Source organism: Diabrotica virgifera, chromosome 3, assembly GCF_917563875.1.
Source record: "Diabrotica virgifera virgifera chromosome 3, PGI_DIABVI_V3a".
Lineage (NCBI taxonomy): Eukaryota > Metazoa > Arthropoda > Insecta > Coleoptera > Chrysomelidae > Diabrotica > Diabrotica virgifera.
Genome location: NC_065445.1, coordinates 243886945 through 243912811, shown reverse-complemented (window position 1 = coordinate 243912811; position 25867 = coordinate 243886945). Strand labels below are relative to the sequence as shown.

Sequence of the window (25867 nt, the reverse complement as noted above, 5' to 3'; positions counted from 1 at the left end):
AAGAAAAACTGCAGGAGATGCTGCAGAGTAACAAGAAGATATAGACTAAATAACGTAGAGATTAAGAAAAGAATGGAAATGAACTCAGATATGATACACTACATAGAACAGAAGAGATTAACCCGGTACGGGCATGTCAGAAGAGTAGACGAAAAATGCCGGATAAACACAATAACAGTGTGTAGTGTGGAGCCTGATAGGAAGAGAGGTAGACCCCGAAGATCTTTCAGAGATGAAGTGGACGAAGCGATGGAAAGAAGAAATCTTTAGGAAGGAGACTGGCAAAAACAGAAAGAACTGGAGAGAACGGTTCAGTGAAGGAATACAGTGAAAACTGGAAATTCTTAGTATAAGTATAAAATTAGAAAATTCTCAGTATCAAACACAACGCACATATTGCTATATTTGTTTAAAATATTCTATGGTGAATGTACAAACAACTTAATGATTTTCGGTTCTTTGAGTTGAAAATAAATGTAAGATGAAAAATAGCTGGAAGTTAGCGTTTCTGTACCACATGTAGTAGCAGACAGGGTTTTCATTCATATACAGTATGGTGCAAATGAAAGGAATAAATTCGTTATTTCGTAAACCGGCGACTTTTATGAAAAATCCCGAAACAGGTCGATTTTTATTTTTAAATTATGATATTTAGGCATATATGTATATCACACAAGTGACGTCATCCATTTGGGCGTGATGACGTAATCGATGATTTTCTTAAATGAGAATATGGTGTGCTAGCTCATTTGAAAGGTTATTCAATTCTCTGTTCAGTAATATAAACATTAACATCGTTATTTATACAGGGTGTCCAAAAATAATTTTTTTATATTAAATTAATTGACAAAAAAAGAAGAATGTATGTAATTTATTTAATTCAAAATACATTTACTACTGTCAGAAAACAGGAAAAAAATGTTTATTCGAAAAATTAACATTGCTTTTCGCTTAAATTAATTGTTCAAACTTCTAAAAAGCTGGTGCCTAGCGGGAGCTAGATTGAACATTGAATTTAAGCGAAAAGCAATGTTTATTTTTCAAATAAACATTTTTTTTCTGTTTTCTGAAAACATTAAAAAGTATTTTGTATTAAATAAATTACATACATTCTTCTTTTTTGTCAATTAATTTGATTAAAAAAAATATTTTTGGACACCCTGTATAAATAATTATGTTAATGTTTACATTACTGAATAGAGAATTGAATAACCTTTCAAATGAGCTAGCACACGATTCCTATTCTTATTTAAAAAAAATTATCGATTACGTCATCACGCCCAGATAGATGACGTCACGCGTGTGATATATATGCTAAAATATCATAATCTAAAAATAAAAATCGACCTGTTTCGGGATTTTTCCTTATTGTCGCCGGTTTACGAAATAACGAATTTATTTTTTTCATTTGCACCATACTGTATATATTAACGTTAATGTATACAGTGCTAGTCAAAAGTCCGTACCCCCCCCTCGTATCTTTTGAACGCTTATCCCTATAATAGTGGAATTTGGAGGGAGGAAATAAACGGACGTAAGCTTCTTAACTAGTCATGACAGGTGACGTAATAGTGGCAGATGACGTTACAGAGCCACTGTGACCGATAATTTTAAATGGGACCTTATGGCAAGCTATACCTCGCTTGAAAGGTATTGAAAATACCTATTCAGTCATACTAATTTTGTTTGAGTTTAAGCTAATTTTGATGAATAAATGAAATAGATATAAAATTGTAGTTTCGCATTTAATTAATAAAAATTCAAAATTCCGCCTATGATTACTTGTCAAACAGGTTGACGTTGACGTAAAAACTACTAGAGAATTAAAAAACGTCAACTTTTTTGACAAAAAATCCATAGGCGGACATTTGACTTTTTATTAATTAACTTCGAAACTACAATATTATATTTATTTAATTTATTCACCAAAAAGAAAAGTCAACCTAAACCCAAAAAAATTAGTATGACTGAATAGGTATTTTAATTACCTTTCAAACGAGGTATCACTTGCCATAAGGTCCTATTTAAAATTACCGGTCAGTGGCTCTATAACGTCATCCGTCACTAGTACGTCACCTGTCATAACTAGTTAAGAAGCTTACGTCCGTTTATTTACTCTCTCCAAATTTCACTATTATAGGTATAATCGTTCAAAAGATACGAGGGGAGGTACGGACTTTAGACTAGCACTGTAGATATGTGAACGAGGGCATGATTCACTCATGCCCTCATGGCAAATTCTCTGCCATTATACACATATATAGTGTGCTGGTATTCACTCATTCACTCATGGCAAATTCTCGCCATTATACACATACAGTGTGGGCTAAAGAGAACAGTCCACCTCGATATTTGGCAGTAGTTATTGGATTTTAAGGAAATGACGAGACCGGTCGATTTTGATCTAAGGGGGACACAGGTTTACGGTACACACATCTGTCATTTGTCAATCCCCTCTCTTCCACTTCCCCCACACCTTATTTTTAAATAGAGAATAGGGGTCATATGCTAGCTCATTTGAAAGATTATTCAATTCTCTATTCAGTAATATAAACATTAACATAATTATTTCTACAGGGTGTCGAAGAAAAAAATATTTTAATTAAATTAATTGACACAAATAGAAGAATGTATGTAATTTATTTAATTCAAAATACATTCTACTGCTGTCACAAAACAGAAAAAAATGTTTTTTGGTAAATAAAATTGCATTTCGCTTAATTTCAATGTTCAAGCTGCCACCCATCTGACTCTTGGTAGGATGAATATTGAATTTAAGCAACAAACAATGATTATATATAAAATAAACATTTTTTTCTGTTCTATGTCTGCAGTAGAATGTATTTTGAGTTAAATAAATTACATACATTGTTCTTTTTGTGTCAATTAATTTAATTGAAAATAATTTTTCTTGGACACCCTGTATAAATAATTATGTTAATGTTAATATTACTGAATAGAGAATTGAATAACCTTTCAAATGAGCTAGCACACGACCCCTATGCCCCTATTTCCTATTTAAAAATAAGGGATGAGGGAAGTGGAAGGAAGGGGGTTGACAAATGACAGATGTATGTACCGTAAAAATGTGTCCCCCTTAGATCAAAAATCGACCTGTTTCTTCATTTCCTTAAAATCTAATAAATACTGCCAAAAATCGAGGTGGACTGTTTTCTTTGGCCCACTGTGTATATCTAATGCTGGTATTGATGCAATCAGTTTATATAATTTCAGCAGCTTCTTCGATAAACGAGAGTAATTTACTTATTTACATTTACAGGTGTTAACAAAATTGTGATATCATTACTCGGCGCTCGAGCTGATATCAAATACAATCCAACAGAGGTGAGTCCGCCAGATATAGCTACTTCCATTACAAACCTGGGCTTCCCCTCCACAGTTATACAACAGTCCGATTTAGACGAAGCTGAAGTCGACATAGAAATCACTGGGATGACGTGTGCCAGTTGTGTGCATAAAATTGAAACCGATGTAATGAAACTTCCAGGTTTGAACAGTGCCAAAGTTGCGTTGCCAACAAAGAGAGGAAAGTTTAAGTATAATCCAGAAATAACCGGACCACGGTAAGTTTTATTACCTACAGTAAAGTTATGAAAATGTATATTTTATTCTCGATTATTTTTTTCACCTGTCAAATTCTGACGTTTTTGCTTTTTCAGCCAATCACCACGCGTCGTTCTAGCCAATCATTGAGTGCAATACTGATAAAACAGCCTCTTCCTTGATAGTCTGGGCTGATTATCGGAGAATAGGCCATTTTTGGGAAAAGTTATTTACCAGCAATTTTATTGCTGGAATCGAATCTTATGATTGTATATATTAATAATATAGGTATGCAAAGTCCACAGATAGTGTGCTATTTTTTTTATAAACAAAATGGCGCCCGAAAATCGTGTTTTTTTCAATTTTTGCTCTATAACTCCAAAGATTTTAACTTTACACCAAAAACACTCAAATAAAAATTCACCGCAATTTTTTTTTTTTTTTTTTGAAAAATGGCTTTGACAGAGCCAATTAGCCAGATCACCGCAATTAAATTCTGCATAGAGACGTGTTTTTTCCGATTTACTTCGATGAAAACTTCCCCGGAAAAAGCGGGTTTTTCCAACAAAATCTTTAATTTTCAACTAAACTTTTAGATAAGTAATTGTTAATCAATAATTAAATAACTTGGTAATGTAAAAGCCCTTTTCGTATAGATTATAATTCCAGAAGCCGATGGAAATTGAACGAACAGTTTAGCAACAATTGAATTGTTAATTAAAAATTTACGGTCGCTATAATAACGACAATAATTATGATGCATAAGAATAACTATGATTTTTTCATAAAAAGACACTATACCTATCTAATGTACTTTACGGAATTGAAATTGGATTATTTAAGCGGCCTCAGGAATATTTTAAAATTATAAAGAATTTTTTGGCTTATAAACAAATAGAATATCTCGGGAAATAATAAACTAAATTAAATTATAAAAACGGTATTCGAAAAACAGCGGCAGGACGCTTCTTTTAAAAGAAAAAACGTTTAATTATGATGAGTAGTTCCTGAGATACAACCGGTCAAAGTTGACCGGAATTTACGGAAAAGATATAAACAATAGGATCATAGGTGTGTGTGGTTCGATTAAGTAAAAGTCATTATAAAGTGTTCCGTCTTTAAAACCACTTTTATGCAAGAAATAGTGAAACAAATTGGGAGGTGAGTTTCACAACTATCAATGTATTTACCATTCATCACCTGGGATTACTAAGTTTTCTGTTTTAAAGACGTAGAAAGTAATTGCATACTAATAAACAAGACAAAACTAACCTAAAACCATAAATTTTAAAAAGATATCGCTCTGGTTTTTTGTGCGTTATTGACAAAAATTAAGTATAGTATAAAGCGTTCCATACACGTAAAATTAATAAAATACAATAAAAATATGCCTGATAGTCAAGATCGTGAATTTATGAAATTAAAAGAGTTTATCAAGGAAGAGAACAAGAGATTATCTGAATATTTCATATCTAGTCTTAAGGAGGAAGTAGCCTTCTTAAAAAAAGACATTGATGAACTGAAAGTTGAGAAAGAAAAACAAACTATTATAGTTAAAAGACTGGAAACTGAAAATGTAGAACTAAAAAATCAAATTGAACGAATTGAAAATAAACTAAGAAAAAATAATATTGTTATTTTCGGCTTAAATGTACAGAAGTCAACACTTCTTGAGGATATCATCCAAGAGTTGAATCAGAGACTGGATATAAATTTAGTAAATTCAGATATCAGTGGTTTCAATGTCTTTGGTAAAAATCCAACAAATAAATCAGTATTGGTAGAATTCGCAACATATTCAGCAAAAATTAGTGTTCTAAAAAAGTGCAAGCTTCTAAAAGGTACAACGGTGTTCATCGCCGAAGATCTATCCCCATCTCAACAAGCAGTAACAAAGGAATTATTAAAATACCAATCTGAACTCAGGTCGTCAGGTGAAACGGTGAAGTTGAGAGGAAATAGGCTTATAGTTGATGGTTAATCTTTAACACTGGAAAAACTGTCTATTACTACTACTAACAAGACTGCTGAAGAAACCGACACATTATTGGATGAAACCAGAAAAACAAATCGTTACCCCACTAGAGCAGCATCTTCAATTACTGTATATTGTACTTATAGTTTTTTTTTCACCTTTTTTTGTTTTCTAGAATAGTTTTAATTTAATAATCAGTAATACTGGTACGCTATATTAATTATTGTAACATGAATTCGTTTCTGGAATACATTAATTACACTCCTATTGATACAAAAGTGGTTGACTCCATAAACGAATATAATTTGTGTTCCAATAAGAACTACTCTTTTCGTATTTTGCACCAAAATATTAGGTCCATTATTAAAAATTTTGATGAGTTTAATATTTACACACAACAAATAGAAAATTATATTGATTGTTTTGTATTAACTGAGACCAGACAAGTGGCATGTATAGATATTTTTAAATTGGATGGATATAATGTCTATTATAACGAGGGTAATTTCAATCAAAATGACGGTGTGATAATATTCATAAAAAATAACCTTGACTACGAGGTGGAAATAGTAGAGGTTAACATTTTTAAATTCTTAAAATTAAAAATTAAACTCAATAACATAATGATACTTATTACAGCAATATACCGTTCGCCTGCAACCTCATAAAGTGCGTTTATTGTAGCCTTAGAAAATTATTTAAATATAATAAAAGCAGAACCAATCACATATAACATTATTGTTGGCGATATTAATATTGACATACTTGCAGACGATGAAATCGCTAATACTTGTTTAAATTTACTGTCCGAATATAATTTCATTCAGTAATAAACAAAATAACGAGACCAAATAAATCGGGAGGTAGCTGTATAGATCATATGTTTGTTAAATCCAGTAAAGAGTATATTGAAGATATTTGTTCTCCTTTCATTATTACCTCTTTAACTACCGATCACTTCTGTACAATAGGAGAACTAAACATTAACATGAACATTATTTGTAAAAAAAAAATTAATAAATTTAAAAATAGTTACATTAATTATAACACATTAAGAGAAATACTAAGAAAGTATGATTGGAGCGAAATTTTCCTTTTAAGTGACGTACAAGATATTGCAACTAAAATTGTAACAACTCTTCAAAAGAAAATAAAAGAATCTACTTATGAAAAAAAAATAAAACGGAACGAAGTTAAACGGAAAAATGGATAACGTCTGGCATAATAAAATCAATAGACACAAAAAATAAATTATATAAAAAAATGATCCAAAATCCACATAATGAAATTCTTAAACAAAAATACAAAAATTACAAAAATTTTTTGACAAATTTAATAAAAAATACTAAGGCAGAATATTTCAAAAACGTAATTACTAATAAACCCGATAGTAGAAATACGTGGAAGGTTATTCGTGAACTGACCCAAACTGAGGTAAATTCTGTAGGCGTTAAACAGTTAGTAGAGGGTGACCGGATTATTAACTCTGATTTGGATATTGCTAATACCTTCAATAATTATTTTTCAACTATTGGTGAAAAACTGGCTAACAATATAAAAAAACCGCCATCCAATAATCCGAATAGAATCTCAGTCGCTCAAAGTGCTTTTTTTGATCCAATAACTGAAAGTGAAGTTATAGCGATTATTCAATCCCTTAAGTTGAATAAAGCTCCCGGACCTGATTTATTAAAGGCAGAAATATTAAAAGAAGTTTCAAGAGAAATTGTATCCCCTTTAACATATTTATTAAATAAAATTATAGAAAATGGAAAATGTCCAACAGAATTTAAAGACGCAATTATCAAACCTGTATATAAATCAGGAAATAAGGATTTAAGCCAAAATTACCGCCCAATTTCACTAATCTCTAGCCTTGCAAAAATTATGGAAAAAGCGATTAAAACTCGGATGCTAAAATTTTTAGACCTACATAAAATCATATCTAATAATCAATTTGGCTTTGTTGAAGGCAGAGGTACAGATGATGCAATTGCTTCACTAATGGGTTGCATTTATGATTCAGTTGATAGAGGTAAGCCCACATTATGTGTATTTTTAGACTTGGCTAAAGCTTTCGACACAGTAAGCCATAAGCAACTCTTGGAAACTTTGGCTGATGTAGGTTTCAGAGGCAACGTATTAAGATTTTTTGAAAGTTATCTAGATAATAGGGTACAAAGGGTAAAAATAAATGAAAGTATGAGTGAGAGAAATGTGGTGAAGTACGGTGTTCCGCAAGGAACGATTCTTGGTCCATTGTTGTTTATAATTTATGTTAATAATTTATTGTCAATGAAATTAAAAGGTAAAATTATTAGTTATGCAGATGACACAGCTGTACTGTATACTGCAGATAATTGGGAGAATCTAAAATTATTGGCTGAAGAAGATGTAAAAGATTGTTTTGATTGGTTTGCACACAAACAACTAACTGTTAACTTCACAAAAACTTTCTTTTTGCCTTTTGGATCTTACAAAACAAGTCTGCCTAACTACGAAACACTAATAATATCCAATGAAGGATATAAGGATCAACATATTCTGTCTGCTCATTCTGTAAAGTATTTGGGAATTACAATTGATAGTCATTTAAAATGGAACCTACATATTGCGAATGTGACTAAAAACCTTCGAAGTTTACTCTATAAATTTAAATACTTAAGCAATATTTTAGAACAGCGCCTTTTAAAAACTATGTACTTTGCCTTAGTAGAATCTAGATTATGCTATGGGATTCTTGGGTGGGGCGGGGCGTATGGCAATCATTTGGAACAACTAAATGTCGTCCAAAGAAAAATTTTAAAATCAATTTATCGCAAGCCCAAGCTTTACTCCACTGAATTATTATACAAGGAAACTAATATTTTTGATATTAGGCAGCTTTATTTTAAAGCGGTTACTGTATATCAATATAAAAATAAACAAACACTACAGTTTCCCTTGCATGAATACTCCACCAGAAACAGGAATAAAGCGATACCCCCGAAAAGTGAAAAAACAATTGGACAGCGTCGTTTCACTTACCTAGGACCTAGGTCCTTTAACGTTTTACCCATAAATGTTCAGAATGTCAAGAATATAAAACAATTTAAAAATAAATTAAGGAAATTTATTATAGATACGCCTCTTTCAGTAATACATGAATTAATTGAAAGTAGAAAATAAAACAAGTGTTTGAATATTGGACTCATAGTTGTTGTACCTAATTGTGTTTTTTTTTCTCATATGTTGCTGTTATTTTTTGATAAATACATCGTAGGGGTGCTGTATTTTTAAATTTTTTCCAGATTTTGAAATATAATTATTTTCTTTAATTATTTAATTATTCAAAAAAAATGTAATGCTCTTTGCTTTTTCTTTGTTCTCTTATTATTAAGTAATAGATATTATATTATTGTATTGCCAGTGAAAAGATAGTGTGTACCTACTCAGGATATTTTTGTTACATAATGAACCAAATTAACCACTGCACAAGCATTCTGCTTCAAGTGGTATTTTTGTGTTTATTTATAGGGAATTATAATGATTTTAATGTATTACCATTGTATGTATTGTATCTTTTCTCTGAATAAACATTATTTATTTATTTTATTTATTTATATAATTTTGGAACCATCACCTTTTTATTTCGGTCCTCTTTCTCCACACCAATTTTCATATCTTTAAAATTCTCATAACATATATTGTTATAATAAATACTGTCGATATTACGAGTGAAAATTGCCAAAAATAGCAAAATTTCAATCAAAAATTAGGTTGGAGAAAATGTAACCCTCAAAGTTCAAAATCGGTATACATTAAAAAAATGCATTTTCTCGGCTTCTGATGGAGCAATTTCCTTCATTCTTTTTTTGTTCCCCAGTAATTCGAGTAGAGCCATCGAACTAACGCATTATTAAATGTCAAACTTGCTTTTGTTTTGTTATAATAAATTAATTTATTTATTATAACACAAAATTTTAATTTGTTTAAATAAAAATTGTTTAAATAATTATACAGCTTTCAAATGAGAATATTTATGTTTTTAACTATAAAAAGTTCACTTGTAGTAAGTTTATCTAAAAAAAGCTTACAACTGGAAAAAAATATGTAGTTTTCTGTTCTTATAAATAAATTAATCTATTATAACAAAACAAAAGCAAGTTTGACATTTAATAATACGTTAGTTCGATGGCTGTACTCGAGTTATTAGGGAACAAAAAAAGAATGAAGGAAATTGCTCCATGGGAAGCCGAGAAAATGCATTTTTTAACGTATATCGATTTGGAACTTTGAGGGTTACATTTTCTCCAACCTAATTGTTGATTGGAATATTGCTATTTTTGGCAATTTTCACACGTATTATCGATAGTTTTTATTATAAGAATATATGTTATGAGTATTTTAAAGATATGAAAATTGGTGTGGAGAAAGAGGACAAAAATAGAAAGGTGATGGTTTCAAAATTATGATCCTATTGTTTATATCCTTGCCGTAAATTCCGGTCAAATTTGACCGATTGTATCTCAGGAACCACTCGTCATAATTAAACGTTTTTTCTTTTAGAAGAAGCGTCCTGCCGCTGTCTTTCGAATACCGTTTTCACAACTTAATTTAGTTTAATATTTTCCGAGATATTCTATTTGTTTATAAGCCAAAAAATTGTTTATAATTTTAAAATATTTCTGAGGCCGCTTAAATAGTCCAATTTCAATTCTGTAAAGTACATTAGATGGGTATTGTGTCTTTTTATGAAAAAATCATAGTTATTCTTATACATCATAAATAGTGTGGTTATTATAGCGACCGTAAATTTTTAATTAAATTCAATTGTTGCTAAGCTGTTCATTCAATTTCCATCGGCTTCTGGAATTATAATCTATACGAAAAGGGCTTTTGCATTACCAAGTTATTTAATTATTGATTAACAATTACTTATCTAAAATTTCAGTTGAAAATTAAAGATTTTGTTGGAAAAACCCGCTTATTCCGGGGAAAGTTTTCGTCGAACTGAATCGGGAAAAACACGTCTCTGTGCAGAATTTAATTGCGGTCAATTTTTATTTGGGTGTTTTTGGTGTAAAGTAAAAATCTTTGGAGTTATAGAGCAAAAATTGAAAAAAAACACGATTTTCGGGCGCAATTTTGTTTATAAAAAAAGTAGCACACTATCTGCGGACTTTACATACCTATATTATTAATACATACAATAATAAGATTCGATTCCAGCAATAAAATTGCTGGTAAATAACTTTTCCTTGTATTTTGCTAATTAGCCCAGAGTATGATAAAACAGTATCTTCCCTGATAAAACTTAAGGTACCCTAAATTTCACATAATACGTTACGAACGACATTGGAAAATCTCATATTAGTTATAAAAATTGTGTTTTTAATAATTGTTCATTTTCGATTTAAACAGTTTTTTATGTAGTAACAATATAATAAATAAATTGGTTCATTTTTAAATCATAAAATAATTTATCTATAACCTACTTAAGACATTGATCCTAGTTGTCTTAAAAATGTTTCACAGATGCCCGTATTTACTAATAATTCATATTGGTTCACAAAATAATCTTTTCAAATACCACTCGTCCTCTAAATTTTGCTTGATAAATTTTTTCGTTTTCATACTTAAACTTCTTTATTTAGGGTAAAATCACTCAAACAAACCGAAATGGATAAAATCACTCGTCCTTGGGACTCGTGATTTTATCATTCGGTTTGTTTTCGTAATTTTACAAAATAAAGAAGTTTTCGTGAAAACAAAAAAATTTATCGATAAAATTTAGAGGACTCGTGGTATTACCTTTGATTATTTCCTTATGTTTCTGAATTATTTTCCTATGCAAACAGGTTTGTGTCCTGTTCTGAAACCATTCTCTTATGGCATTTTCGAGCATTCTTCCTTTCCTGTATATTTTATCATTTCTGGGTCAATACATAAGTGTAATACAAAAACTTTGTCAATCCTGGACTTCATTAATCATACCATCAAAATATGGTCTACTTCTTAGCCTTATATCGTCCATATTTGGGCCTCTCCCAACTCCTTCCATCGATTTCTATCCTGAGCAACATTCCCTCCAATTTGTTCCGGCTATTCTTTCTATATCATCTATCCGTCTCATCTGTCGTCATTTAGATTTAACTTCTTAAGGTCCCCTATGTTATATTGTGGCGTTTCAACGTTGGTATTTTAATAATAACACCATGTCAATGGTGATATTTTCCAAATCGAACATTCGCTGTCTTTGTCATACAAAAATTCGAGTGTCAGTTCGACTCAGTCGAACAGAATTTGGTGACAAGACAGTGACAAACAAGGCAACTAAATACCTGAAACAGCTTCAGGAATATTTTGAGTTGTTTATTAAATAATTTTGATAGTATATTTGATAAAAAATTGATTTAAGACGTGAATTTAATAAAAAGTTATGTATTGTTTATTATACAGTAACCGCCAACGCACTAGACACATGGGTATGTACCTAATTGCTATGGTTATGGGCTAATCCGGTCCTTTCTCAGATGTGTCTTTCATCCCTGTCATGTTACTGTCAAAAAACTATTCAAAATAATTGTTTTTTCATACAACAAATGCATTAATTAACAGTATTATTACTCCGCTTTAAAATACCTTTTTCTACGACCGTTTAATAACATGCCCATTATTCGCTATTTTTCCATAGATAATAGCACCCATGACTGTACCCGTGAGTAATAATTCATTACTCACGGGCTGAAGTTACTCACCGGTCATTACTCACGGGCTGAAGTTAGATTCAAGGGCGCATGCCACTTTTAATATTAATCGTATATAAACTGCAAATAAAATTACTTAAACTTGTTTATTTAATACAATAATTATTGTAATTTATATCAATAATTAAGTTTGAAAAATTTTTAAAGTAAGTTCAACTGTAACAATGTCAGTATATTGTTTACGTTTATATCTTGTTTACTACAAATTTTGACGTTTATCATTAATTTTAGTGATAGTGACATTAGCGAATTTGTTTATGTTAATTGGAATTTATAACTAATATTGTGTTTATTTTTCAAGTTATATTGTGCTAAATATGTTATAACATATTAGTATAGTTATATTATTATAGTTAAATGTAAATATACAATATAACTATATTTTATATAAAATATGTCCACCGACAACAGCCATTTCCTATTTATTAGATTCACTGACAGTAGGTACAAATTTAAGCTTATCATTTTTCGGAAACAAATAGAACTTATATTGACTATTTCTAGTTGTATTTTTACAATAAATAAAAATTTGGTAATAGTAGGCAACCAATTATTCAGCCACGTAATAGGGGTAAATAGCATTTAAGTATTTTTGTAAATTATTATAATTTAAATCTCGAGTAGTTGATAATTACATTTTTTACTAATTAAATTAAAAAAAAGTCGTAGAAAAAGTATAGTACCTATTCTACTCGCATGTAACGGCTATTACTCACTCTGATGAATTACGACACTCACCTACGGCTCGTGTCGCAAACTTCATCATCGTGAGTAATAGCCATCATTACATGCTCGTTGAATAATAATATACTATTATCGAAACGCCAATAATACTACAACACTTTAAAACTTTTATAACTTTAATAAAATGACAACTATAAATGTCAAACGTATTTTTAATACAGCTGAACTATTATTTGTCAACTTTCTATGTTAATATTCAGTTTGTATACATTTTCTGACGTTCTAAATATCACTAGACATAAAAATAAACATTGCAACAAGGGAAGGGTCTAGGACTGTAATAGCTCAAGGTTCCTATGTATCTAGTATAGTATGGTGGCTCTTACTGCATATGGAAGACACAAGCACAGAATACACCAAGGTATATTCTGGAATCCAAGTATTTTGTTGTTAAAGATGTTCAAAATTAACCAAGCGTTCCATAGTAACAATATATTATTTAAAAAATCACTTTATAACTTTTCGTCTTTTCTCGATTAAGTATTAGTTTTTATTGTATAGTATACATATACCTGAATTACTATAATTACTAAATACATAATTAGAGAAAAAATTATCATATTAATTAACTGAATTAATAATTAAGCGATTATATAAGTAACAGTTATCCAAGAACATTCAAAAGCCATCGCTTTAGTTAATGATGACAATGTCATTGTCAAATAATGTTTACATATCCATACCAGTGAGAATTTGTCTACACGTAATTTGCCGTGTAAAGAAAGAAAAAGTAATGATAACCGTAAAATATTTGCGCCTACACTCTTAAAATCAGCTGTAGTTGCTGTAGACGCAGTACTACCATACTAATGTAACGTGACACAGGGTGGCAAACAAAATTTCGACCAATCACGTGCTGAATTACATACAATTTTCGCTAAAAGAACTTGCATAGTGTCATACAGGGTATAAATGTACGTGCAAGAAATGATACAAGAAAACATAAATAACTTTCTGTATCAGACGCGATATAAGAAATTGTACAAGAAAATGCATAGGGTCCTACGACCTTTATGTTGAGATGCGCTGAATGAGTTATTTTCATCTAAATTCATTACTGTTCCGAACGATTAAACGGTCGGAGGAAAATTCATTCAGTAACGTATCTGCCAGGTATTAGTTTCTAATAAGTGTAGCGTTAGTTACTGCTGCTGTTGTACTGCTTAAATTATTATAGGTGCTTTCTTTAAAACAACCTGATAATCTGCAACATGTGAAAATATTGTGATTTCCAACATTAAATCGTTTCTTGAAAAGATTAAATCGTTTTTAACATTAAATCTAGAGTGTAAGGACAAACAGTAGCTTCTTCTTGTTAAGATTCCATCTTCTATAGAAGGTTAGATATCATCATGACAATTCTTATTTTATCTATTTATAATGGGAAATAAGCCACAATATTATTAAAAAATGATTTTTATTAACGTTTCGACGCCCAAATCGGGTGCCGTTGTCAAAATACAAAATACTACTAACATAAACAAAAATGTTGTTGCTTAGTAAAAAAATTCTCCTAATTAATAATTTTGGATACATTCCTGAATATTGTAAACGATCAAGAAGAGACAATAAAATTTACAATGGAAAAGGAATATAATAACACCCTGCCTTTCCTCGATGTTTTAGTCTCAAAGAAGGATACTGGATATGAGACTCAAGTGTATAGAAAACCAACACATACCAACAGATATCTCAATTACAAATCAAATCACAACATCAACATTAAAAAGGGAATCATAAAATCCTTATATGATAGAGCCAAAATTACTTGTTCTAACGAAAATTCATTTTTAGAAGAAAAACAATTCTTAACATCTGTTTTATTAAAAAATGATTATCCTTTATCGTTTATAAATAAGGAATTGTCAAGATTGGATCGAATGGAACAGAACAACATAGAACGGGATCCTACAACATTCACAAGAAATAATACGAGGAAAATATCAATACCATATGTAAAAGGACTATCCGAGAAACTTAAAACAATAGGAAATAAATTCAACATTTCAACAACATTCAAAACAACCAACACATTGAGATCTATTCTATCTAAAACTAAACCTAACAATGAACAAGAAAGGACAAATAATTGTATTTATAAAATACCTTGTGAATGCGAACAGTTTTATATAGGTGAAACATCAAGACCATTAAACGTTAGAATAAGTGAACATCAATCTTATATTAAAAATAGAGAATTTGATAGATCTCAAATATGTCAACACGCATGGGATAATGAACATAGAGTTCAGTGGAGAGATTCAAGTATAGTCCTGAAAGAAACAGATAGTAAAAAGAGAAAAATCAAAGAAGCGGCTCTAATTATGCTAAACGAAACCAATTGTGTCGCATATTCCTCAGTGGAATGCAGTAGGATGTGGATACCCATACTGAAAGAGGAAGTCAATAGAAAGAAAATACCACAATTAGTAAGTCAATAGTAGAGTTAGTACTTATTTTATATTTTAGTATTACTTATAAATATATCCATGTATTATTGATATTATTTATAATTTAAACAAAATTATAGTAAAGTCAGAATTTGGTATTAATTTTGAGAGTAAATTAAATGTAAGACCAAATACTTACGATGTCGGGATAGTATCACGAGGTTTTTCCTGTGATTTAATATGAGATCTCTAACGCGAAAATTTTAATGTCACCGTTGCATGTGGTTGTCTTTTTAAAGACAGGTCACATGCTATGATTTTTTTGTGACGGATATTCTTGAGTTGGGGTTGATTTCATGTAATCGAATGAACTATCTTTCAGTAAAGTCGTCCCAGGAATGCAACTCATAAATATTGGCAATATCATTTTAAAGTCTTCTACTTTAAAATGTATCATATGTATCTGAATTGCCGATATAAATGAGTCAAATTAAATAAATTATTAGAAGAATTTTTTTACTAAGCAACAACATTTTTGTTTATGTTAGTAGTATTTTGTATTTTGACAACGGCACCCGATTTGGGCGTCGAAACGTTAATAAAAATCATTTTTTAATAATATTGTGGCTTATTTCCCATTATAAATAGTTAAAATTGTAAAAATGCCACAAGAAAATAGCTTCAGAACAACAATTCTTATTTTACTTACAGCAGCTCTAAATAGTTGGTTACAGCTCAGATAAACCATTTCTTTAGATTTCGTAACCAGGAGGTTCGTCTTTTTCATATATCTCTTTTACCTTTTATTTTGTCCTCTATAATCAAACGCAGTAGACTATAACGAGGACCTCTTAATGTGTGACCGAAATATTCAAGCTTCCGCCTCTTAATTGTCCGTACAATTTCTTCCCTCTTATTAACCCTATGGTAATGGTAATGGTAATGGTATATCGGGGCAGGGCCCACTTGTGAGCCCTTCAGACACTTAGACCTCCTACGGCGGGTCCATTGTATCACCCCTATCTTGCTGATCAGATCAGGTCCATAAGAACCTGGTCTTCGGCGTTTATGGGGCCCAAGCTGCACCGAGCTCCCATGCTAGTGCCCCAGAAACCTTATGGCCTCACAGAAAGCCACAAGTCTCTTGAAAGACAACTCCCTCACCTGGCTCGGCTGCATAGATGCCGATCCCAGGATCTGCCACCTCCGATAGGCCAATACCGGGCACTCCCAGAGGACATGTGAGGAGGTTTCCTCCTCCTCATTACATAGACGACACCATGAGCCATCCGCCAGTCCAAGCAGATGAAGGTGCCGTCGGAGTCTACAGTGGCCGGTGAGCATACCGACCACCAGGGAGCATCTTCTACGATCCAGAAGAAGCAGTTGGGCTGTAAGACTTTTGGATGGCCCCACTATGTGGAGCTTGGCCCGTCTCATACCTCCACAACTGGCCCAGGAGTCCTGGAACCTCCGCAGAAGAAGCTCCCTGAGACTACCCCGACCAGTACTGAAGGGCACTCCAATCACAGGTTCGGGTCCTACAGGCAGAGAGGATGAGCCCCGTCTTGCCAGGGCGTCAGCCCGTTCGTTACCTTCCACACCTGTATGTCCCGGTACCCATACCAACCTAACCCTGTTGGTTATAGCAACATCATCCAGAGCTTTCTTGAACTCAAGAACCAGCTTAGAGCTGATCTTGGGCGCTTCCAAAGCCCTTAGCGCTGCCTGGCTGTCAGAGCAGATAGAGATGGTCCTGCCTGAGCAAGCCCTATTAGCCCAGTAAATGAACGGGAAATCCGGCGATACCGTGTAATTTTCAGGGGCAACTCCGAATTGCATGAAAACTTGGATTTAGGTTCTACTTACCCTCCACTTCAAAGTTGAAATTGTGCCGTTGGTTGTTTTTACTTGGGGGTGGCAGTCACCCCTTCTCGGGGGTGAAAAAACATACGTTCAAGATAAGATCGGAAATGGATAAATTGACTGATTTTAAGTAACTTTTGTTCTATAGAGTTTTTTACGTAAGTCAATACTTTTCGAGATATTTGCAATTGAAAATGTTGATTTTTCGACAAAAAAACTACGTTTTCAGACGGTTTTTCGCAAATAACTCAAAAAGTAAATATTTTATCGAAAAAAATATTCTTAGCAAAAGTGTAGCTTATAAAAAACCCAAAAAAATGGTGTATCAGTAAAGTCTATCAATCAAATAAAGACAAAGTTGTAGCTCATGAAAAAATACGTTCTTATTCGTCAATCCTAAATCGAATATTTCGAGATGAAATCACCGAAAAATTAAGCACTTTTCGGGAAAAACCCATTTAAACTTTTATAATGTGTTTATAAAAAGCTTTGTTTTAATTATTAACAAAAGTTTTAGCATTAAAAATAAGCTCAAAATAAAGTTGGCCCTCTTTTTTTTTGTAAAAAATCATGAAAATCTCGCCGTGTTTAGCTCCCCAAATGAAATTAATCGCTACCGCTTTACAAACAATTTATTTACCTATCTATTTTTTATATGATATGTCAGTCTCACCGGTTTAAAGTGTTTATTTTTGAAAGGGTTATAATTGTGAAAGCTTGAATGGGTCACTAATCACGAGTGTATGCAAATTTTGAACAGCCATATCTTAACCAATTTTTGTCTTACGGAGAAACAAAATGAAACTAGCATATTTATAATAGCAAAACCTACATTTTTTACTGTTTAAGATTTTTCTTATCACTAATACTTTTTAAGTTATTTTAAAAAAATGAAATTTTTAAAAAATTTTTACAAAAATTTTTTTTACTATAAAACCAAATGTTTTAAAAAATAAGCACTTCAAACCAATCAAACTTACATATCATATAAACAATACACATACAGTTAAAACAGATGGTAAAGCCAAACGATTAATTTTATTTAGGGTGCTAAATAGAGGGAGGTTTTCACGATTTTTTTACCAAAAAAAAGAGGCCAACTTTTTTTTCAGTGTAACTCGTTTATTTTTGATGCTGTAAACTTTTGTAAAAAACAAATAATAAGCTTTTTTTCGATACTTTAAAAATGTTAATAAGGTTTTCCCAAAAAACGCTTATTTCTTCGGCGATTTCGCATTGAATTACTCGATTTGGAATTAGACGAATAAGAACGTATTTTTCATGAGCTATAAATTTGCTTCTACTTAATTTGTAGACTTTACTGGTACACCATTTTTTTCGTCTATTCCTTCACTTTTGCTAAAAATATTTTTTAAATAAAATATTTACTTTTTGAGTTATTTGGGAAAAACGGTCTAAAAACGTAGTTTTTTTGTCGAAAAATCAATATTTTAAATCGCGAATAACTCGAAAAGTATTGACTTACGTAAAAAACTTTATAGAACAAAAGGTGCTTAAAATAAGTCAATTTATCCATTTCCGGCCTTATTTTAAACACGCGTTTTTCACCCCCCGAGAAGGGGTAAATGTCACCCCCCAAGTAAAAGCAACCAACGGCACAAATTCAACTTTGAAGTGGAGGGTAAGTAGAACCTAAATCCAAATTTTCATGCAATTTGGAGTTGCCCCTGGAAATTACGCTCCAAAACGGTCATTTATTGGGCTATATCTGTAATCTCTTGAGTACATGCCAGGATCGCAAAGATCTCGGCCTGAAAGACTGATGCATGAGAGCCGAGAGCCTGGCTAGACTCAAATCCGACTCCACCTCCATACACTCCAGCACCTGCCCGCTCGTCTGTTCTGGACCCATCTGTGAACCAGGTGAGCCCACTCAGACAGATTAGTGTAGGTTCTCGTTCTACCCATTCATCCCGGTCAGGAAATTGGACCAAGAAGGAGGATGAGAACTCAAATTGAGGGGACATGCTGTCCTGTACCATAGAAAGCACAGGACAACATTCGATAGCCTGTCTCCAAATGTCCCTAATGTATTAACCCTAACAAGGACTTCAATATTGCTAATTTTGTCTACTCATGATATTCGTAGCATTTTTCGATAACACCAACGCTCAAAAGCTTTCAATTTCTTAATCTCTAATTATCTCAATGTCCAGGCCTCAGATCCGTAGAGCAAAGTTGTAAAAACGTAGTAGCGCATCAACTTATCCTTAGATCCATTCTTGGGTCTCTAATACATAATATATACATATGTTTCATTTTCACAAATTTTGCCCTTGCTATTTCTATACGGCTTTTAATCCCTTAACGGTAGCTAGTAGGGCAATGCTGTCAAGCCCTGATGTTACCGTTTTATTTTAACTCTACTATATTCAAAATGAATTAAAAACTGAAATAAAACGGCTAAAACATTTATATTGGTTTTACCAGAATAACATTCGTCATAAAATTTTAATGTGTATTCTTTTTTAGGAACATCATCGAAGCTATTAAAACATTAGGATTCGAAGCTCAGCTATTTTTGAGGGAGAACGCCAACGGCGATTATTTACAACATAAGGAGGAAATCAGGAAATGGAAGAGGAGCTTCCTGTTTTCCTTAGCTTTCGGTGCACCTTGCATGGTTGCCATGATGTACTTCATGATTAAAATGTCCTCCGGAACTATGGCGCATGACGAAATGTGCTGTGTTGTACCAGGTAGGAACTCGTTTTATTTAAATTGCCATTTTGTGATACCGACAATTTCCTAGTGACGTCACTTGGTGATTCTTTTAAAGGCGGATTGTACTATGGTTGGTATAGTATAAATACCGTTGCACGTCATTATCTACGTCAGAGTTGTAGATTGACATTGTAGCCAAATTAAAAAAATTCCTGAAATCATTGTAAATAAAATATATCGCATAATTAATAACAAATAAATAATAAATCACCTTGCACTATACTTGTCTTTCTCTTTGCTTGTGTCAGATTCATCATATAATGTTTTATACTTGTATTTTAACTTTTTCTTTTTAAATATGTAAAGACTAAAATAGTTTTTGTACACACTTATGACTACTGAAAAACGTACTTTTGAAGTGTGTAAAATATATAATTCCTAGCTGAGCGCTTTCGGCTTATAAAGCCATCTTCATAGCTATGGTCAAAAAGTTTAAAATATCACTATGAAGAGAGAGGGATTTCATGTACGATATAAAAAGACTTCTACTTCTTATGCAGTTTTTAATGATAGAAAAAGACCTTTTCTGGCTGTTGGAAAAAACTGTCCAATGGTATTGTCGGTTTTGTAGTCGGAAACATTAAAAAACATCAAATACGGGCACAAAGGACTCTCACACAAAAAATTACATTACAGATTACAAAGATTTGATCATGGTAAGGTCAAAAAACCTTACCATCTGAAGCACCATTCTGCATGCTGACAACGTACACTTCATAAGGTTTTTTGGCCTGACCATGATCAAATCTTTGTAATCTGTAATGTAATTTTTTGTTGTGAGAGTCCTTTGTGCCCGTATTTGATGTTTTTAATGTTTCCGACTACAAAACCGACAGTACCATTGGACAGTTTTTTCCAACAGTCAGACAAGGTTTTTTTCTATCATTAAAAACTGCATAAGAAGTAGAAGTCTTTTTATATCGTTCATGGGATCCCTCTCTCTTCATAGTGGTATTTTGAACTTTTTGACCATAGCTCTGAAGATGGTTTTATAAGCCGAAAGTGCTCAGTTAAGAGAAATGTGGGACGTAGGAGGATTTCCTGGTTGCGAAATTTAAGGGAGTGGTATGGATGCAGTTCAATACAGTTGTTCAGAGCTGCAGCCAACAAAGCTAAGATTGCTGTGATGGTAGCCAACCTCCGATAGGAGATGGTACTGCAAGAAGAAGAAGCTCAGCTAGGAATTATATATTTTACACAATTAAAAATACGCTTCTCCGTTTTTCAGTTTTTCTTTTTAGCAACCCTGTAATTTTTAAGATGTACATATTTTTTTTACTATTCTTTATACAGATTTCTTTTTTCTTCTTTCTAATACTTTCGATGTATACAGGGTGTAACAAAAATACAGGTCATAAATTAAAGTACATATTCTGGGACCAAAAATAGTTCGAATGAACCTAACTTACCTTAGTACAAATATGCACATAAAAAAGTTACAGCCCTTTGAAGTTACAAAATGAAAATCGATTTTCTCGAATATATCGAAAACTATTAGAGATTTTGTATTGAAAATGACATGTGGCATTCTTATGACAGGAATATCTTAAAGCAAAATTATAGTGAAATTTGTGCACCCCCTAAAAATTGTATGGGGTTTTATTCCCTTAAACCCCCCCCCCCCCCAAACTTTTGTGTTCGTGCCAATTAAATTATTATTGTGGTACCATTAGTTAAATTCAATATTTTCAAAACTTTTTTGCCTCTCAGTATTTTTTCGATAAGGCAGTTTTTATCGAGATGCGGCTTCTTTTTTAATATGTTTACATAAAAAATTGATGAGGGTTTTGTGCCTTTAAACCCCCAAATGTTTGTGTACGTTCCAAATAAACTATTACTGCGGTACCATTAGTTAAACACAGTGTTTTTAAAGCTTTTTTGCCTCTTTGTATTTTTTCGATAAGGCTGCTTTTATCAAGATGTGGCTTCTTTTTTAATATGGTTCAAAATATACCTAAAAATTTAAATCATAAATAAATTTTCATATTATTACAAAGTCTCCATAATCGTAATTAACCATATACAAATATGTGGTGGACTTAAAAAATATTCAAAATATCTCGATAAAAACTAACTTTTCGAAAAAGTACTAAGAGGCAAAAAAGTTATTAAAACATTGTATTTAACTAATGGTACTACAATAATAATTAAATTAGAACTTATACAAAAGTTTGGGAGGGTTTAAAGGAACAAAACCCTCATAAAATATTTAAGGGGTATCCAAATTTTACTATATTTTTTTCTTAAGATACTACTGATATAAGAATGCCACATGTCCATTTTCAATAAAAGATCTCTAATAGTTTTCGATATATTGGAAAAAATCGATTTTCAATTTGTAACGTCAAAGGACTGTAACTTTTTTATGTGCACATTTGTACTAAGGTCAGTTAGGTTCAATCGAACTATTTTTGGTCCCAGAATATGTGATTAAATTTATGACCTGTATTTTTGTTACACCCTGTATAACTTCAAATTATCGAATAGTGTCAAATACAAACAATCAATAAAGACATTAGCATAGATCGCAGAGACGTTCTCATAATTTCAAATTTGTAGTGGAGTAAAACATCAGTTGTAGACGGAGTGGAATCACAGGCTCATATTAAAAGAGGAGTACGGCAGGGATGCCTCTTGTCGCCCTGCTTTTCAACGTTAAATCCGAAAGAATTTTCAGAAATGCAGTTTCTGAACAAAGAGAAGAAATAATTGTGAACGGTAAAGTTATTAAATAATTATCCATATATGGTTCATTCCACCAACATACGACTGTTTTGGATTATCGCGACAACGAATATTTCAGTGTGCAACATAAGAAGTAGGAAAGTAAATTGCTCTAATAATTATTCCAATAAACAGCAATGTAATTTGCAATTTATTTTTGTTCTTCATATTTTGCACAATAAAATATTCGTTGTCGAAATAATCCAACACAGTCGTATATTCGTGGAATAGGGTATATTAATAATATAAAATACTCGTTACCGGCTATTATGTAAATTTTGCCAAACTTGAGCATGTCGATCAAACTGTTTACCTAGGATATCATTTAAATTGTAACGCAGAGAGTCGCGGTGAAATTAGATCCAGAAATGAGCAGACCAGAGCCCCTCTTAGAAGGATATCGAAGGTATTATGTAAAACAAGGGTGGCCAACCAGCGGCCCGCGGGCCGCATGCGGCCCGTCAACTGTCAGCTTGTGGCCCGCGAAGCTATGCCAATAGCATAGCAAATAACAAACTAAAACCAATATGTTTAATATGCAATGAATCAGTTTCTTTTATTAAAGAGTACAACACTAAACGTCGTTATGACATTATTTAAACATGCAAATAAGTTCGACAAGTACAAAGAACAGTTTCGACAGGACCAGGTCAATAGATAAAAAGAAAACTTTCTGTAGAACAACAAGTATTTACAAGAGCGAATTCAAAGTCAACATGTTATGTAAAAGCGAGTTATGCAGTAGCTGCAATCCTAGCAAAAAAATCAAAGCCTTTTTCAGACGGTGAAATTGTTAAGGAGTGTTTGGACAGTGTCGCTGAAATTGTTATATCCAGAAAAGAAAAAGGAATTCTCAAAAATAAGCCTACCTTGTCAAACTATTACAAGGCGTGTGGATGATATTGGAAAACATGTCGAAGATAAGTTAAAAAATCGCGCATCTGAGTTCATATATTATTTTCTGGCATTGGATGAAAGCACCGATATGACGGATACCGCACAAGTGCAATGGTGATCTTTATCAGAGGTGTTGATGCCTATTTTAATAAAACTGAAGAACTAGCAACATTATTTCCACTTCCACTAAGGATATCAATAAGTCACAAGATTTATTAGAGGCCGTTCAAACCACACTCAATCGCTTTTCATTGCAACTAAACAACTTGTGGGCTTAACAACTGATGGTGCTCCAGCAATGGAAAACGAGGCCTGTAAAGTAGGCAATACGTCGATGCTGAATTTTCATTGCTATTCATCAAGAGAATTTGTGTGCCAAATCTCCCAAAATGGACCATGCTATGAAGGTAGTTATCAAAATAGTGAACTTTATTAAGTCACAAGCTTTGAATCACCGTCAATTTCAAGAATTTCTCAAGTCCTTCGAATCAGATTATGGAGATGTTATATTTTATGCAGAAGTAAGATGGCTGACCCGTGTAAAAATGTTAAAAGGAGTTTTTAATTTGAGGCAAGAAATTTAATCATTTTTTGAGAGCAAATCAAAGAGTATTTCAGAGTTTCAAGACGACGAGTGGGTTTCCGACTTTGCATTTCTGGTAGATATAACTAGCCACTTAAATGAACTCAATACTCGTCTACAAGGCAAAGATCAATTTATTAATGGCATGTATGATCTTATATCTGCGTTTCAAATAAAACTAGGGCTTTTGGAACAGTAGCTCCAAACTAAAAACTTCACTCATTTTACTACACTTTGAACGACCAGATATCACATCGGAGACAGCAACTAAACACGCATCTTTGATATCTGATTTAAAAGTCGAATTCTAAAACAGATTCCAGGATTTCAAAAAGCATTATCTGCTTTTTTCTGCATTTGCAACACCATTTTCAACAGACATAAATTCCTTGCCGGGACATTTACAAATGGAATGTTGCGAAATGCAATGTGATGCACAGCTGAAAGAAAAATTTGATCAGGTTGGCTTGGAAGAATTCTATAAAAACTATTTTGACAAGGAGAAATATCCTACATTTTACAAACATGCTCTGTTCATGATGTCATTATTTGGAAACATTTTAGTAGGATGAAGCGTATTAAATCCCATATCAGAACACGGATTACCGATGTTCATCTAGAAAACTGTCTGCGTGTAGCAACGACTTCAGTCGGGGTTAATAATGATGAGCTTAGTTCTGCTAAACAAAGTCAGGTATCTCATTAATTTACAAATTTGTTCAGTTAGGAAAATGATACATAAAACAAAAAATGTGTGCTTTTATTTTTTCATTAAATTGTTTTACTAAGAAATTTGTTTTGTTTTTAAAAATATCTTCAAAAATGATGTTTTTTTTGTTCGTTACTTAGCTACATAAGATTATTTAGTAGTGCGGCCCGGTGCGAAATTGTGTTTCCTAATTTTGGCCCGGCTGCCAAAAAGGTTGGCCACCCCTGATGTAAAAGATACCTGAAGTTGGAATTGCGGATTCGCCTACTTCGTTGCTACTTATTCTCGGTCTTACTTTATGGTATTGTCTTGAACTGTGAATAAAAGTGGTCTAAACCCCCTTGAGGTTTTCGAAATGTGGTACTATCGTACTATTGGAGAATTTTAAAAGTTTCGGGGGAAAGGACTACTGAGATTATAAAAAACCTTAAGAAGAGGAAGCTGGAGTACTTCGAACATGTAATGGTAGGTCCGAAATATAGGTAGCTACAACAGTCCAGGACGAAGAAAGACTTCATGGTTGAAGAACGTGTCTCGAAAGGAGATATTTTGAAGAATAGTAACTTCCTTACTATTCTATATTTGTAATATAGATTACACTTTGTGTTTGTTTTAACATTGTTTTTGCCTATTTACGGGTATGCTTAACACAGATTTTGAATAATCTCTTATTACTCTGGGCTAATTAGCAAAATACAAGGAAAAGTTATTTACCAGCAATTTTATTGCTGGAATGGAATCTTATTATTGTATGTATTAATAATATAGGTATGCAAAGTCCGCAGATAGTGTGCTACTTTTTTTATAAACAAAATGGCGCCCGAAAATCGTGTTTTTTTCAATTTTTGCTCTATAACTCCAAAGATTTTAACTTTACACTAAAAAGACCCAAATAAAAATTCACCGCAATTAAATTCTGAA

General features: G+C 32.3%; 1 protein-coding gene across 7 annotated transcripts in view; it reads left to right on the top strand.

Moving 5' to 3' along the window:
- Nucleotides 1-25867, top strand: part of LOC114328265 (copper-transporting ATPase 1) — a 204074-nt gene that overhangs the window by 114847 nt on the left and 63360 nt on the right. For all 7 annotated transcript variants that reach the window (XM_028277071.2, XM_028277070.2, XM_028277069.2 and 4 more), the window contains 2 exons: nucleotides 3281-3584; nucleotides 19782-20008. In XM_028277071.2, coding sequence (XP_028132872.1) covers nucleotides 3281-3584; nucleotides 19782-20008 — 531 coding nt within the window. The remainder of the gene's footprint in view (nucleotides 1-3280; nucleotides 3585-19781; nucleotides 20009-25867) is intronic.